Here is a 17,253-nt window from a genome sequence, read left to right on the forward strand (position 1 = left end):
GTGTTGGGGGCAGGTAACTTCTTGTTCAAGTGGTAACATTAGATGCCTTAATCACTACTATTAAAATTAGTTTAATTGCAACAAACTTTTAATGAATTATTTTAACAACACATGATGAATATGATATCATTAGTACTATATAAGAGTTATGCAATGCCTAATTAATGATAGCTCTTTCAAAGTATTATTATTCCTACATTACTTCGATAACCATGTTTCAATGCAAGTTGCCGTAAAATTGGATGAAACAACATATATCATAGAATGAAAGAATACTAGTTTATGCCAAGCTGAAATAAATTAATTTGAATTTGATCCAATGTACTTTTTTATTTCCAAATCTAGAATATGTTTAAAACCTCGATAAAAATAGATAAGATCGTTCCTCCACGTAACATATGGAGTATTTTAATTAGCTTGAGGATCACTAAGAATTACCTTAATCAGCTTAATTAGCTAGACTACGTGTTTTCTTTATTTTTATTTTGTTTTATTTTTTAATAGCAAATTGAGGAATATACACGTGGCATAGAGCTTACTAATACACATGAATGACACTTATAAAATTACTATTATATGATAGTACTAGTTTAATTAATTTATTATACACAAATTTATATTCCTCTATATGCTATATCTAATCCAAAAAAAAGTCGACGGTGGATTATCAATTGTCCTTTAAACAAAAAATTAATATAGCAAAATAACAGTACTCCTCTATATTTTATTTCATTAAAATTGTATAAAATTAAAAATTAATACTATTTAGGTAAAATTTGAGAACAGGCTGTGTATAAATGCACATGGACACACATTAATTAGGAGGCGTGTAATTACAGAGCTTAATATTTAATGATAATTTAGTTGACTTTGAACCGACAAATCTTCTTAGGATTCAATGGGATTTAGTACCACATTGGGTGTTGGGTATCATTAATTATAGTTAATCGGATTTAATTATTACTCATAATAATTTTATGACAACACTTGTGCATGATTTTTTTCCGCGTGATTCTAATTAATTTAGAATCATTATCGAGTTATAGCTTCAATTTAAAAAATGTTATGATCTTGACATTTTTGAAATTGTTGAAAGACCACATTTTTATTTATTTTGAACATCACATATTCTGATATTCACAAATATATCAATGATTTGATGATAACCGTATACACATAAAGTATTTTACAAATTATCATTTTGAATTTAAAATTTCATTAATTTCACAACGAATGATTTCAATTTTCACACAACATTTTCCTAAACTTACATATATAATTTCAGAAGTCTAAGAGTTGCATAATATCAATGGAGACAATTCCAAGTAACCTAATTACTACGCAATTGTCTCGAAAATGAATTTTCATTGTCTTCGATTCCAATTAGGGAAATTATTGATTAAACCCATATTTTTCTTTTTCTCAAGTTGCAGGGATACTAGACAAGGACTGTGCACCATCATTCCTTCTAGAAGGGAAATTAGATCACCATATATTATTCTCCTATTAAGTACCAAGACATGTTATCAGAATTTTTATACTAGGTGATGAGGTTTCAATATTTTTTAATAAAAAAAGAAAATTAGATCCATCAAATAATAAGAAAATATTTTAAAGGCAAATTTTCAAGAATATAATACATTACATAATTAATTTACAAACATAAAGGTACAATTCCACCATTAAATGTTTTTAACTGAGGGAGCCTTTGCCCTTGAGTCTTTGACAATACCCCATTCACGATTTATCAAATTATAGTTTGACCTGAATATTTTATTTAAATGGAGAAGAGTAAAAGAAAGGGGTAGCACGTCGAAAGTAAATTATTGATATGGAATTAGTGTTTATTTATTTTTATTTTTATGTTGGATGTTGTTTTCTAGTTGTATAGCACAAACTTCATCTCCCGAAGAGAAGATTCTCCCTCCACTAAGAATGATAGAGGGTTTTGATTGAGTTGGTGAAACGAGACAGTTTCTAATTACATTTATTTTTATTAAATGGTTGAATTATTATTGACCTTACATAAAAATGAACTTGCAACAGGACTAACAATATTTAACATAATCATGAAATTAAAACTATTACTAATAAAATAGGACTAACAATATTTATAAACCTGTCCAAATAAAAAAGGCAGACTCAATCAAGAATGCAATTTTCTGGCAGACAAAGCTATCTGAAGTCATAAAATAGTGCATAAAATATGCTTTTCCATGTGACAAAATATTATTTATAGTAGATAGGCACAGTTGGCCTTGATAATCATGCACAGACTGAGATTGATTTTCTGGACATATCCCTACTTATTCGATTTGCTGCATTGTCACAAAATCATTGGAAAAAAGAACTATAAAAAAACATTTATCATCAGTAAATTAATTTCTATTGAATTATCACAAGCATGGGTAAAAAAAATCTACTTTTCAAAATTCAATGATGAAGGTTGATAGAGTGGAAGGGTATCTTATCAAATAAATCCCAGCTAGCATGGAAAAAAGGGAAACCAACAAAAAATGTTAGGTAAAATGGAAACCTATAAAGAAAACAGTGATACATATTAATATGCATGATTAAAAGGAGATAACAAAGTTGTCCCCCCAATATATTAACATGTAAAAAAATTCAATCTATTTTCCCACTTCATTTTTTTCATGACATCAAACCTTGCATCACAACTTCAATACTATAGTCTCTTGTTGACTCATATATGATGCTGCATTAATTCTTTAAAAAATCATTAATCAAGATCCCTCCAAAAACCAATCTTTCATGTTTCATAACTATAAAAATGAGCCAAAAACACAAACATAGTATCACATCTTTGCATGGAAGCTGTCAGCTGCAGCCTCTGATTCCTTCACTCATGCAGCGGTGATGGAGGGCGGGGACATATTTAGAGCTAGCAGCGCGCGTTTAAGCAGCTCAAACATATGGAGGAACACAGGGATGGAAGTTTTTTCAAAGTCTTCTGTGGAAGCTGATGATGAAGAGGCCTTAAAATGGGCTGCTCTTGAGAAGCTTCCGACGAATCTTCGTATAAGGAGGGGGATACTTACAGAAGATGAAGGGAAATCGAGGGAGGTTGATATAAAGAATCTTGGATTAGTGGAGAGGAAGAATCTTGTGGAGAGGCTGCTGCAGATTGCAGAGGAAGGGAATGAGAGGTTCTTGCTTAAGCTAAAAGAAAGAATTCAGAGGTATTCTTAATATAATGGATGCAAGATTCATTTTTGGATTCTTTTGTCAACTTTGTTTGGATTGGTACAGGGTTGGTCTTGATCTTCCAACTATTGAAGTTCGATACGAGCATTTAAGCATTGATGCAGAGGCCTATGTAGGAGGGAGAGCTCTGCCTACAGTTTTCAACTTCATTGTTAATATCTTGGAGGTGATTTAATCAGACATACTACAATTGGTCTAAAAAAAATTTTTGTTTTGTTTTTTTCTAAATTATTTTGCTTGATTTTGTGTAGGGATTCTTGAGTAGTTGTCGTCTTCTTCCGAGTAGAAAGAAGCCGTTGCCTATTCTTCACGATGTTAGTGGAATCATCAAACCTGGAAGGTGAAGAACTGATGATTTTAAGGCCAAGTTTCAACTTTCAGTGATTCCTCATTTTTCTTGGTTGAGACTTGAAACTGCAGCTTGTGTTTTGATTAAGTCTACTGCTCTTGTTTCGCAGAATGACGCTACTGTTAGGGCCACCGAGCTCTGGGAAAACGTCGTTGCTGCTGGCTTTGGCCGGAAAGCTTGATCCGGAGCTAAAAGTAGGCCAACAACACAAGTCCAATTTTTACAAGTTTTAGTGATGAGGAACATTTTATATGATTGTATTTGGCCTTTTCCTGTCTGAAAGGTGTCTGGAATAGTGAAATACAACGGGCACGAGATGAACGAATTTGTGCCACAAAGGACATCAGCATACATCAGCCAGCATGATTTGCATATAGGAGAGATGACAGTTAGAGAAACGCTGGCTTTCTCCGCGAGATGCCAAGGAGTTGGAGCGCGTCTCGGTCTGCATTTTCGTCTCACATCACATACAAAATCTACAAGGATTAGTTTATTGAAATCTTTGTTTGTCTGAAAACTCTCAGATATGCTGGCTGAGCTGTCAAGAAGAGAGAAGGAAGCAAACATCAAACCAGATCCTGATCTTGATGTATTCATGAAGGTATGAATCAAACTTATCACAAATTTTGTTGCTATCGAGAATCAAATTAGACAAAAAAAAGTTTGGATTTTCATTGTACAGGCAAGTTCTATTGCAGGGCAGGAAGAAAGTGTGGTAACAGATTACATAATCAAGGTAAGAAAATAATATCCAAAAATTTAACTACTTATATTAGTTACTATACTGCCAAAGATGTAGCTGTAACAGTATCTTGATTTATTGAATGACAGATTTTGGGGCTTGAGGTCTGTGCTGACACTTTGGTTGGCGACGAAATGGTTCGAGGGATTTCAGGAGGGCAGAGAAAGAGACTAACAACAGGTAAACCTGAATAAGAAAAAGAGAAGAGAATTGAGCAATCTGAGGCCAAGTTTTAATCTTGATGCCAATTGGATTTTAGGGGAAATGCTGGTTGGACCAGCTAGAGCTCTGTTCATGGATGAGATATCGACTGGTTTGGACAGCTCAACGACGTTCCAGATTGTGAACTCGATCAGGCAAACCATCCACATTCTACAAGGGACCGGTGTGATCTCACTGCTGCAGCCTGCACCAGAGACGTTCGACTTATTTGATGACATAATTCTCCTATCAGATGGCCAGGTTGTGTATCACGGCCCACGTGAGCACGTGCTAGAATTCTTCGAGTACATGGGATTCAGATGCCCTGAGAGGAAAGGAGTTGCAGATTTCCTTCAAGAAGTATGCATGACATTCATCTCCGACCTTTTTTTTCTTCGAGAATCTGCCAACTGAGGCTTGTTTTCTGCATAAAAAATTAGGTGACATCGAAGAAGGATCAAGTGCAGTACTGGATGCACAGAGACGAGCCTCACAGCTACGTGTCTGTGACGGAATTCTCTGAAGCATTTCAGTCCTTTCACGTCGGGAGAAAGCTTGGCGATGAGCTTGCTGTCCCTTTCAACAAGGCAAAGAGCCACCCCACTGCTCTCATCAGTGACAGATATGGAGTCAGCAAGAAGGTGCTTCTCAAAGCCTGTGTAGACAGAGAGTGGTTGCTCATGAAGCGCAATTCCTTCGTCTACATATTCAAGCTGATACAAGTAAGTAGAATATTATCATGGCTCAGTCACAGCTAGCTCTGATTCATCTAACATTTTGGTGCATTGTGTGGCATTGTAGATTATTATCATGGCTAGCGTTTCGATGACACTATTTTATAAGACGGAGATGCCTAAGAAGACGGTAACAGATGGTGGGATATACATGGGAGCTCTGTTTTATGCTCTTTTGATGAACATGTTCAATGGATTCTCAGAGCTGGCAATGAGTATAATGAAGCTCCCCGTGTTCTACAAGCAACGGGACCTTCTCTTCTTCCCTCCGTGGGCGTACTCTCTGCCATCTTGGGTGCTCAAGATCCCAATCACACTCGTTGAGGTTGCTATATGGGTTGTTTTGACTTACTACACAAGTGGATATGATTCTGATGTGGGAAGGTAATAACCAACAACACATATATAAGTAGTATACAGAGTGCTAATCTCTGAGTTTGTTTGTGTGCAGATTCTTTAAGCAAATGCTGCTGCTGATATGTGTGAATCAGATGGCTTCTGCACTGTTTCGTTTGATGGGAGCGCTGGGAAGAAACATCATAGTCGCCAACACGTTTGGATCATGCGCGTTGCTCACAGTTCTCGTCTTAGGTGGATTCATTCTATCGCGAGGTAGACATTGACATATTTACCTATGACCTATCTGTGCATAGTTTGGTAACACTAGAGGTGTTGCTTTTTTTTATTATTATCAGAAAATATCAAGAAATGGTGGATTTGGGGTTACTGGATTTCACCTTTGATGTATGGACAGAATGCCATGGCTGTGAATGAGTTTCTTGGAAAGAGTTGGAGCCATGTAAGTATCTATGTTTCTTGAACTATTATTACAACGAACGAACTATCTAACATCGAACGCCTGCAGATTCCTCCTGGCTCGACAGAATCTGTTGGGGTGTCGGTTTTGAAATCACGTGGGATCTTCACAGAAGCGCGTTGGTACTGGATAGGCGTAGGCGCTCTCATCGGATACGTCTTCCTCTTCAACTTGCTCTGCATCGCGGCTCTCACTTACCTCAACCGTGAGCTCTCGTTTTTGCCCTTTGTTCACTCTAATAAGTGAAGGGAAGTATATGAGTGGTGTGTTTAATTTGATGCAGCATTTGGAAAACCACAAGCTGTTTTATCAGAGGAGACATTAGCAGAGAGGAATGCCATCAAAAGAGGCCAACAACCCACACAAAATCAAAACGCAGCAAGAGAAAACCAGACTGTTTCATTAGGAGACATCAATGCAAACAGGAAGAGAGGAATGATTCTACCCTTCCAACCCCTCTCAATCACATTTGATGATATCTGTTACGCGGTAGACATGCCACCGGAGATGAGAGCCCACGGCATTGAAGACGAGCGCCTAGAGCTTCTCAAGGGCGTGAGTGGCGCCTTCAGGCCGGGAGTTTTGACAGCGCTGATGGGAGTGAGCGGGGCAGGAAAGACAACGCTGATGGATGTGCTAGCCGGCAGGAAAACCGGGGGCTACATTGAAGGGACCGTCAAGATATCTGGATACCCGAAGAAGCAGGAGACCTTCGCACGCATAGCAGGATACTGTGAGCAGACCGACATCCACTCACCTCATGTCACTGTCTACGAGTCCCTCCTGTTCTCAGCCTGGCTCCGTCTGCCTCCTGATGTCGATGCTGCAACACGAAAGGTGGCCTACCGTGTTCTCTTGAACTAACTCACCCAAAAAGGGAAACAATTTAAACCAATGAGTGTGTGTGCAGATGTTCATTGATGAGGTGATGGAGCTAGTGGAGCTCACACCCTTGAGGGACTCCCTTGTAGGGCTGCCCGGTGTCAACGGCCTCTCAACCGAGCAGAGGAAGAGGCTCACAATTGCTGTGGAGCTCGTGGCCAACCCGTCCATCATATTCATGGACGAGCCAACATCAGGGCTCGATGCAAGAGCAGCTGCAATCGTGATGAGGACAGTCAGGAACACGGTGGACACGGGCAGGACTGTCGTATGCACCATCCATCAGCCGAGCATAGACATCTTCGACGCCTTTGATGAGGTATGCTACACCTTACAAGTTACAACACCCACCCTCTCCACCTACAGAAAACCAACTCAACTGCATATAACTCTCCACAGCTGCTGCTGCTCAAACGAGGCGGGGAAGAGATCTACGTAGGCCCTCTAGGCCGACATTCGTCTCACCTCATCAAATACTTCGAGGGCATCCAAGGAATCAGCAACATCAAAGACGGATACAATCCAGCTACATGGATGCTTGACATCACTGCAGCAGCACAAGAAGCAGCTCTTGGTGTTGATTTCAATCAAATATACAGAAATTCTGAGCTCTACATGTAATAATCATCTATATATAACCAAATGCTAGAGGCTAGAGCTAAACTAAACAATAGTATCTTATTTCACTGCTGGTCTGATTCAGGAGAAACAAAGCACTAATCAAGGAACTGAGCGAGCCCGCCCCGGGATCAAGAGACTTGCACTTCCCAAAGCAATACTCTCAGACATTCTGGACTCAATGCATGGCCTGCCTATGGAAGCAACACTGGTCCTACTGGCGGAATCCTCCCTACACAGCCGTGAGGCTGCTCTTCACCACCTTCATTGCAGTCATGTTTGGAGCCATATTCTGGGGCCTCGGCTCAAAAAGGCGAGCGACCAAACCACACAACACAACCAAACACCCCTTCAACTTGTTCAAAACTTTCATAACATAACAAAGAGTGCCTAATCTGTGCAGGAAAAGGCAGCAAGACATCTTCAACGCAATGGGATCCATGTACGCTGCAGTACTATTCCTCGGTGTGCAGAACGCCACATCCGTGCAGCCCATTGTTGCTGTGGAGAGAACTGTTTTCTACAGAGAAAGGGCAGCAGGGATGTACTCCGCCTTGCCATACGCCTTCGGACAGGTATCTCGTTTCCTAGTCCATGCAAAAAAACTCTCTCTTTTATTCATAACAACTAACAGCAGTCGCTTTCATGGTGTAGGCTATGGTGGAACTCCCAAACCTGCTAGTGCAGACGCTGATATATGGTGTGATAGTGTATGCGATGATCGGGTTCGAGTGGACAGTGGTGAAGTTCTTCTGGTACCTTTTCTTCATGTATTTCACCTTGCTCTACTTCACACTCTACGGGATGATGACGGTGGCCGTCACGCCCAACCACAACATCGCTGCCATCATCTCCTCCGCCTTCTACGCCGTTTGGAACATCTTCTCCGGGTTCATTGTTCCTAAAACGGTGAGATAACCAACACACGGTTACAGTATTTTTTTAAAAAACTAAATCAATAATGATTTCGCATTTACTCACAAGTGAAATGTGCATCGTATCTAATATGGTTTTGTCTGACGCGGAAACAACAGAGGATTCCGGTATGGTGGAGGTGGTACTACTATGTCTGCCCGATCTCGTGGTCGCTCTACGGATTGGTTGCGTCGCAGTTCGGAGACATCGAGACTATGCTCGACACGAATGAAACCGTTGCAGATTTCGTCATGAATTATTTCGATTTCAAGCATGATTTTGTGGGATATGTGGCTGTTATCATTGTCGGAATAAGCGTCCTCTTTGGCTTCATTTTTGCCTTCTCAATTAGAGCCTTTAATTTCCAAAAGAGATAAATGAGAGAAAAGGTTAGTTGTAACACAGTTGTATATTGTAGAATGAATGTTGCACCACTTTCTCTACATTTACTTTTTTCAGGGTAAATTCTTCAATACATTCACCAAAGCCTCAGTTGGCTTTTCTTTCATATTCCACTTGCAAATAAAGATACAAACTGCATAAATTTTGGTTCCTAGTTTAGTTCAATATTTTAGCTATTACAAATTGTAGCATTATGAGTAGTCAACAAGGAAAAAGGAAACTGGAAAAGGGAAAAAACCTGATGTCAGAAGCTGCATATGTTACAGTTGAAAATTACATCCTCTCTCAACAAGCAAGAACAATAAAGAAAAAGATTGAGGAAGATCTCACAACCATCTCATCTAAATTTCAAATATCTAAGTCATCCAAGAAGCCCTGCAACTCCTTCAAACCTTCAGCGGAGATGCTCCGGTGCACTCTTCCGCGAGGGACCACCAAATTAGGCGGTGGCTCAGGATGGAAGCAGACCACGACCACCGATAAATTATCTCCACTCTTTCGTTTCAAAGCCTCGTCCACAAGATCCTTGCTGCACATCGATGGGTCATTATGCTCCTGGAGTCGTCTACGAGCAAAATCCACTGCGTTTTGGCTCATAAACACGTCCCACAGGCCGTCACACCCTATGATGAGAAACTCGTCTTCTTCAGTGAGCTTGGTGGTCATGAGCTCAGGCTCCGCTGTAAGTGGACCGCCATCTTCACCTTTCAGTCCTTCCATGTGCCAATCGCCCAATGCACGAGCAACGTTGAGCTGCCCGTTGAGATAGCCATCGTATACATAACCTCCTGAGGCTTCTATACGAAGCCTTTCCCTCAAGCAAACCGGTTTGTGATCTCTCGACATCTCAATTGCTTTACCCCTTCGACAGAGCACTGCTCTGCAGTCTCCGGCATTGGCCACCACCAGTGATCTGCATCGAGACAACCAGTAGACATTCGATTAATAGAATTTCTAATTTTCTGCAACTACGAATGATCCACGAAAAATAAAATACCGACCTCCCAATTACCAGAGCTGCTAAAGCAGTGGTGCCTGAAGCAAGATCTTCATCTGTGGAGCAAGCTTCTGCAAAAGCAGCATCCGTTTGTAAAAATGCTGATGACAGAACTCTATCAATATCATGCGGAAAATCTCCATCCTCCACAATGAATCTTGGCAAATTAGAGCACGCAAAGTCGGCAGCATGTTTTCCTCCATGTCCATCAAAAACCTGACCAAGATACCAAAAATATTTCATTACATCATATCCCCTACACAAGATTCTTTACCACAACCAAGAATAGCTAAGATTCCACATGCAGCAAGGAATAAAAACAAGGTTGGCGAAGATGAGAATGGTTACCCCATAGAAAGCACTAGGCATGTCACTAGAACCATTTAAACCATAGTCATTCATCATGTTGTCTGCACAAACATATGCATCTTCCATGCTCGAGCGAGAGCCAACATCCGCCCATGCTCCCGATCGGAGAAGGGGGACATATTCAGCAACACCATCATCTCCATTAAATCTTCTTGGTTCAGCTGAATTATCTGGTGCTCTGCTCCTCAGCTGCTACAATTCCATTCAAGATCCAATTTTTCAGTTAGAATAAACAAGATGACATAATTGATAATGCAAACTGAAACGATTGTTACAGAATTGCAGGGGAGGATAAACCAACATGATAGATAGATTAAACTAAACCGACCGAAGTGATTTTGAAATCCAGTTCAAGAAGAGAATTGCTGAGTTGCATTTCCTATCGAATTGAAGACTAAACGAATCCATACTCCATTAAAACTTTACAGTTTGCAGGGGATTGAGCTCAGTAAAGAAAACAGATACATCACATATAATTGCACATCACAACACATATTCTAGCACTACAAACACTTCACAAACAATCTAATCAATAAGATTCAGAATTAATGAAACGCACATTGATGAGAAATTAAAACCCCCTAACAATTTCCCCATTTGGCCTCAACTGAAACACAAAAAGAAGCAATAGAACAGACGAATTCAACTGCAATTACCAAAGAGGGGTGGCGAACAAGGGCCTTAGTTCTCAAAGGCGGCGTGCCGCCTGAGTCCAGGCAGTGTCGGTAGGCCCCCCGGCCGCCTAGAGAGTTCGGAATCGGCGGCCGTCCGTCTCCGGAGCTATACTTTTCTCTGTCACCATCAGCATTGTTGACAATTACCCTAGTGTCTTCCATTACAAATCCCAACCATTACTCCTCCAATTCAAAGTTTCAAGCTTTTTCAGGAGGGGAAAGAGAATCCAATTTGGAACCAATGGAGCGGGAAATTCGCGGTGAATCTTAAAAGAGGTATAAATTTGGGGGCTAGGGTTTGGTTTTGTGAAAGAAGAGATCTGAAAGAGGAGAGAGAAACACGTTGAATTTGTTGAATTTAGCGTTGATGAATGCTGCCTCTGCGAAAAATATTTATATAGAGATATGCGTGAAATGACGAGTACGACGTCGTGTTGATTCAGGAGATCGACGTGTGTACCTTTTTTGCATGGCGATTTTATATTTCCACGATTTGCAGTATAATTGGTTTATAAATATCTCACGTGTTTAATAAAAGTTTTATGATTTTTTAATAATGAGTAGTTAGTGTAGTGTGACAGTGACACTAAATTTGTAAATTTATGCAAATGCATAGAATCTATATGACGTGGACACGACATATACCTTTCATCAAATTCAAGTGCGCGGTCCACAATTTGCGAGACTCGTCACTCGCTCCCTTATTTTTCTTAATTTCTGATTACTCCTTAAAACATATCGGATTAATTTTTAATATTTTCATCTATCTATCCAATCAAATTAGTTTATTTTTAAAAAATATTTTACATTAATGAAGTGAGTTTTAATGTTCATTAATACTACATGAACTATTTTAATCTTTCCCATTCATACTTTATCGATTCGCATTAAAACTTTCTACCGTATTCAAAATATCTATTATTAGAGGACGCAAAAAGTAGCGTTTAAAATAATTTTGGTCCAATAAAAAATGAAAATGTCGTCGAATTAGTCCTTTTTTTGGCGTTCCCGTCAAAAAACTAACGGTCAACGCCAAATGCACAGTGGCATGACCGTTAGATTTTTTACTGAAATGTCAAGAAAGGACTACTCGGATAAGGATTTCATTAGTTATGGATTTATTTTTCAAAAAGTAAATGTTTTGGACCAAATTCGTATTTTGGTTATATGTTTAGAATAAATATTGACCTTTACTCTTAATAAAATTCATCTCATATTTTGTTAGACTTGAGCAATTTTTCATTTACTACTTCAACTTACATCCCATGAGCCCAATAACCACTAACTCACTAGCCCAACCCGCCCAGCATGTATTAAGTATTAAGTAAAATAGCCATTGTAACATTGTGAAATTTTACGCGAATTTGGATTTAGGGAATGACAATGGTTTTTATATTCAAAATTGTGAAGAGTATTCATGGTAAAATTTTATTTGTATTTATATATTTTCAGATTTAGATGTCTCTTCTCATGCTTAAAAATTTATAGTACGACCCTCTAGAAACTCAATTCTATAAGGTTTGCTTCAACAAAATTATAAAGGGTTAATTGGTACAAAGTAAACAAGCTTTGGTTTCATATGGAGTAGCAATTTTTGCATTATAAGTAATGTAGGTATATATATGATAAAGTGAAAACCCCTATTAATTAGTCCATATTCCGTACATAGTAATTAATCAATAAGAGTATAAGTTTTCAAAAACAATTATTCCCGGTGGTTTATCAATAGAAGTTATCAATAATATATGAACTGAATCAGTGTGTACTTTCATTGAAAAGACCAAATATCCAAGTCAACTATTACATTCATCATCTAAATTAAAACGTATAAGACTAGAACAACTAGATACTCCTAAGCTTGAGGTAAGGGGAGAACTTGATGATGAATGAAACTTCTCTTGATTTGTTTTCTTCTTCTTCTATCTCAATGCACTTCACTTGGGCGATGTGGGGTCGCACAAGAGGAGCCAGCAACTGATGAGCATCACGGCGAGAAAGCAGAAGACGACTATCATGCTGATGATGACAGTGAGCCACCTACAAAACCTCCTACACAGAAAGCAGAACCAATTTGCGGTAGTCAATGGCTCCTTATCGACACCCAAGACCTTAGTGTATCTCTTGAGTGTTTTATGTTTCTTTACAATTGACTGATTATGGTATTTTTCACAATTTGTAGATCAATGTTGATTATACGGTATAGTTGTATGTGATGATGATTTTTCTGATTGAAGAATCTTTTTAGAAGTTGTTTGTATCTTTTTTTCTAGCTTGCTTCACGATTGACTGATCATATGTGATTTCTGCCAGTGTAATTCAATACTGATTATGCGGTGGTTATGTGTGTTGATTCTTCGTGTATTGTTAAATCTAAGGGATTTTTGCTTTCGATCGTTTGTATCTAATGACTCTTTTTTTTTAGCATTTCAGTTATTCGCTTCGACAAAGATAACAAAGGTACTACAATTTTCCCCAATTTGCTATTTTTCTTGTATTGAAGTTAATCTAGAATTAATGGCCTTAAAACCGTGCAAAATTCGATCGTATCACCAGACCCGAAAGCTGATAAGCTGGCCCGGTGGATTAACCCGGTAGTTTGGCCCGGTGGGTTGGACCTAGACATAACTATTCTCTATAATTTTTTCAGGGCATGTGGTTGCATCAATAGACTAACATCACTGATCCGCGTATTGATCAATGGTCGTTTTCACGGAATGTGATTGTATCGTATCGAAAATCGAAGATGTCGCAGATTTTCTTTAAATATCAACATAGTTTGCTGATTGCAGAAGGATCAATCGAGTCCTACTTTGATCGTTTCTTTGGTTGCTGCATCAAGTTAATACTCCATATAGATTCTACATTTTGGCTTTTATTTTTCGTATATACTACTATTGATTTAAGTTTTTGACAAAATTCATTTGGAATCTTATTAATGTTACTATTGTTGCAGTTGGGAAAATAGAATCTACCATCAAATAGCATAAGTGGATTGTACATCTACGTTGGGAAGTATTAGGTCTATATAAGTATACATTACATGTTTAATTAGTTTGATGCATCAAACAGAATTACTTATCTAGCTCATGCTGCTTTTTTTAAAATTATTATAAATGTTGTTTTATTTATAAATTCTGATCATATTGTTTATGTTTATCTAAGTATGTGTATAAATTGCTTGCATACTTTAATGAAAGTTTCTCATCTTAGCATTAATGATTAAACAAATTTGATTAGATCTTGATATTTGTGTAAAATCTAGATCTTCTTTCCCTATTAATCTAAAATGATTGTTTTTTTTGTCACAGCGAGCTTGTGGCTTAGAGCATCTCTAATAATTTACACTAAACTCAAACTCATTTTAGTGTAAATGTCACATTAAATATAAATTTATTCCAACCATTTACACTAAATCCAAACTTAAAATAATATTCTCTATATTATTTCTGCTTACTCACAAAATTTTAAAAAATATTGGGTTTAGGTTTAGTGTAAACCTAAAGACATGTATTTTTTTTTTCCAAAAACCAAAAATGGGATAGGTTTTGGAGTACTATTGAAGCTAATTGCCTATCTCATTTTAGATTTTAGTTTACCCTTGGAGATGATCTTAGAAACAAAACCTCCGTAGAAAAGCCTCCAGTTGAGCCAACTTATTGAATTACTCTGATCAAGATCTTATTAATTATATTAATTTTCTTTTTCTTATTAATTTGTCTAACTATGTAGGCCCGTGTTACGAGTGCATATACAAACACAGCAGATGGCACAACTCCAACTCGAAACACAGCAGGAAATACCCGACCACTCGGCCTATTCAGAGATTAGGGTTTCCCTTGAACTCCCATGTAATATTACGAATAATGTCCCAAACTTGCCCTAAACATAATGTGCGGTACCTTCTGTTGGATATTTTAGTGTAATTGGATTAACTTGATTGATCAACGTGATCAATGAGACATCAAATAAGTTGGAAGTGCGGAATGTACACTTATTTGAATTCCTTATGATTAGACAGCAATTTCCTTATAATAAAGTTGTTGTACAGAAAATTCATCCGGAAACGTAATTTCTGAAAGTTGAAGGACTATTTTACAATTTCCTATTCCCGCCAAAAACTGTTAAAAACAGTTATGAAACGAAGAGACACGACTCTTCGTTTTCAGCCTCTTCTTATGATTAATTTATGGGTTCAAAGTTTGGACAGATTCTACATACGAATATCTTCAAAACCTGAATTGTATCCGCTCAAATATTGGTAGAACCGCCAAATTGATTTGATTTGAAAGTGTTTCACGCCTTTCAGGACATCCGATTTGTTCACGATTTGTTCAAACTCTTTTAACACCTTCTTGTCACTGGTTTATCAATTTGGTTTCTGTTTTGTCAATTTTTTAATAGAATTATCAAATATTAACAGTCAACCTATTTTTCACCAAATTAGTGTACGAATCAGCTCTCTAATAAAAAAATAAATAGTGTGAGTAAATGATTTTGCAGGTAAATACATCATTGGTTTTTGCTAAATCTAGATCAATAGAGCCACACTTGATTTGTGGACTAGGATGTCAAATTCCATATAATTGATTACTATTCACTACTAATAATAGTACGTTTCTTATAATATATATTTATTATTATAAGGACATATTAAAGAATATGGTCTGTTTGAATAATAGAAAAGGAATAACTCTGAAACAAGAATATTAAAAAGAGGAATGGTAGTTGAACTGCCCTCGAAATTTGTTGGGTGGGAAGAAGAAAAATTGGAACAAGAATACAAGATTAATGGAAGAAAATTAATTGAAACTAGAAATGTGGAAAAAAGGATCAATAAGTGAGCATAAAATGGATTATTTAGCAGTCAAAATAAATTCCATCGCGTTTGTTGCATTTTGCACGCTACCAATTTCTTGTACACAATAAATAAAGTCCCAACACCTTTGGAAATTCTTTCGGAGTAGACAAAAACACATAATTAAATAATCCATTTGTGAGAGTTTGCTGGTTCAACTGGAAGTTAGCTCAAACCGAGCTAATAAGAATGAGAATGCACAGAAGCCGTCAGATTGAATTAGTTAATGAACTTCTAATCTGGGCCGTAGATCCTAAACTAGCCGTTGTGTTTGAGTTTGTAGATAAAAATGATAGTTTGTTGAGTTAGTTATCATTAGCTCATTTTGTACGCTTTCAATAAGGAAATTAATAAGAGTTTTTCTCTGTTTTCTCATATCTCTTCTTCACAACAACACCCAATCTCTAACAATTGGCGCCGTCTGTGGGAATCGATCAAATTCCCGATAATTCTACGGTTGGAGACGGATCCACGGCAAAAAGGATGGCATCAAGATTTGAAGCCGAAAAATTCACAGGCAAGAATGACTTCGCCTTGTGGAGAATGAAGGTTCGTGCGATGCTGACGCAGCAAGGCTTATCTTCGGCCCTGAAGAAAGAGGCGAAGGATGATAAGGAGGCGGAGGCCTCGGATCCTAAATCTGCTTCGAAAGATGAAGAGATTGAAGCGAAGGCATTTAGCACGATTGTCCTATGTCTGGGTGATAAGGTTCTAAGGGAGATATCCAGAGAAACTACCGCGGCAGGTATTATGGCTAAACTTGAGGATTTGTATCTTACGAAATCTTTGGCAAATAGGCTGCTAATGAAGCAGCGATTATATTCATATAAATTTGTGGAAGGAAAGGGGGTTTTGGAGCAATTGGAGGATTTCAATAAAATTGTAGACGATCTTGAAAATATAGATGTCTCTATTGGTGATGAGGATAAGGCTATATTGTTGCTAAACGCGTTGCCTCACAGTTATGACCAATTGCGTGATGCAATCTTATATGGCCGTGAGAAAACTATCACACTTCTTGAGGTGCAATCGGCTCTGAGATCAAAAGAGCTGCGGAAGGAAGAAGTGAGATTCTCTGATTCAGTCTCAGAGAGCTTGAATGTTAAGAAGTTTAAGGGGAAGAGGCCGTTCAAGAAGTTCAGTGAAGCCTCCAAGAATCCACCAAGTGATCAAAAAGAAACCCGTTCCTGTCATTGGTGTAAGAAGCCCGGCCACTTGAAGAAGGACTGCTACGGTTGGAAGAGAAAACAGGAAGAAATGGCTGGAAAGAATGTGAACTCTACTCAAGCACTGGAAGGTGATGATGATACTCCAGTAGCTCTGAATATCATGGAGAATATGGAGGTTGGTTCTTGGATTATGGACTCGGGGTGTAGCTTCCACATGAGTCCAAATGTTCATTGGTTTGATGATCTAAAAGAAACCTCTGGTTCTGTGATTCTTGGTAACAATCAAATATGCCAAGTGAGAGGC

The 17,253-nt window shown here is 38.0% G+C and overlaps 2 protein-coding genes across 3 annotated transcripts; one reads left to right on the top strand and one right to left on the bottom strand.

Moving 5' to 3' along the window:
* Nucleotides 1-2,650: 2,650 nt before the first annotated feature.
* Nucleotides 2,651-8,991, top strand: LOC121785544 (pleiotropic drug resistance protein 1-like). The gene is made up of 21 exons (XM_042183997.1): nt 2,651-3,200; nt 3,271-3,391; nt 3,477-3,565; nt 3,684-3,768; nt 3,858-4,017; nt 4,099-4,175; nt 4,257-4,310; nt 4,406-4,496; nt 4,576-4,877; nt 4,958-5,239; nt 5,319-5,635; nt 5,703-5,863; nt 5,947-6,050; nt 6,117-6,273; nt 6,352-6,905; nt 6,979-7,269; nt 7,350-7,567; nt 7,654-7,881; nt 7,972-8,143; nt 8,223-8,477; nt 8,603-8,991. The coding sequence occupies exons 1-21, from the start codon at nt 2,878-2,880 to the stop codon at nt 8,858-8,860; spliced, it is 4,299 nt and encodes a 1,432-aa protein (XP_042039931.1). The 5' UTR covers nt 2,651-2,877; the 3' UTR covers nt 8,861-8,991.
* A 133-nt stretch (nt 8,992-9,124) lies between these two features.
* LOC121785549 (probable protein phosphatase 2C 57) lies at nt 9,125-11,277 on the bottom strand. Of its 2 annotated transcripts, none has more exons than XM_042184006.1 (4): nt 10,908-11,277; nt 10,231-10,440; nt 9,887-10,098; nt 9,125-9,798 (listed from the first exon to the last, which is right to left on the bottom strand). In XM_042184006.1, the coding sequence occupies exons 1-4, from the start codon at nt 11,085-11,087 to the stop codon at nt 9,234-9,236; spliced, it is 1,167 nt and encodes a 388-aa protein (XP_042039940.1). In that variant the 5' UTR covers nt 11,088-11,277; the 3' UTR covers nt 9,125-9,233. The 2 variants fall into 2 exon arrangements, with proteins under 2 accessions (XP_042039940.1, XP_042039939.1); XM_042184005.1 differs by having other exon boundaries at nt 10,231-10,443.
* Between the last annotated feature and the right edge of the window lie 5,976 nt (nt 11,278-17,253).

This window comes from Salvia splendens, chromosome 21 (assembly GCF_004379255.2).
Source record: "Salvia splendens isolate huo1 chromosome 21, SspV2, whole genome shotgun sequence".
Lineage (NCBI taxonomy): Eukaryota > Viridiplantae > Streptophyta > Magnoliopsida > Lamiales > Lamiaceae > Salvia > Salvia splendens.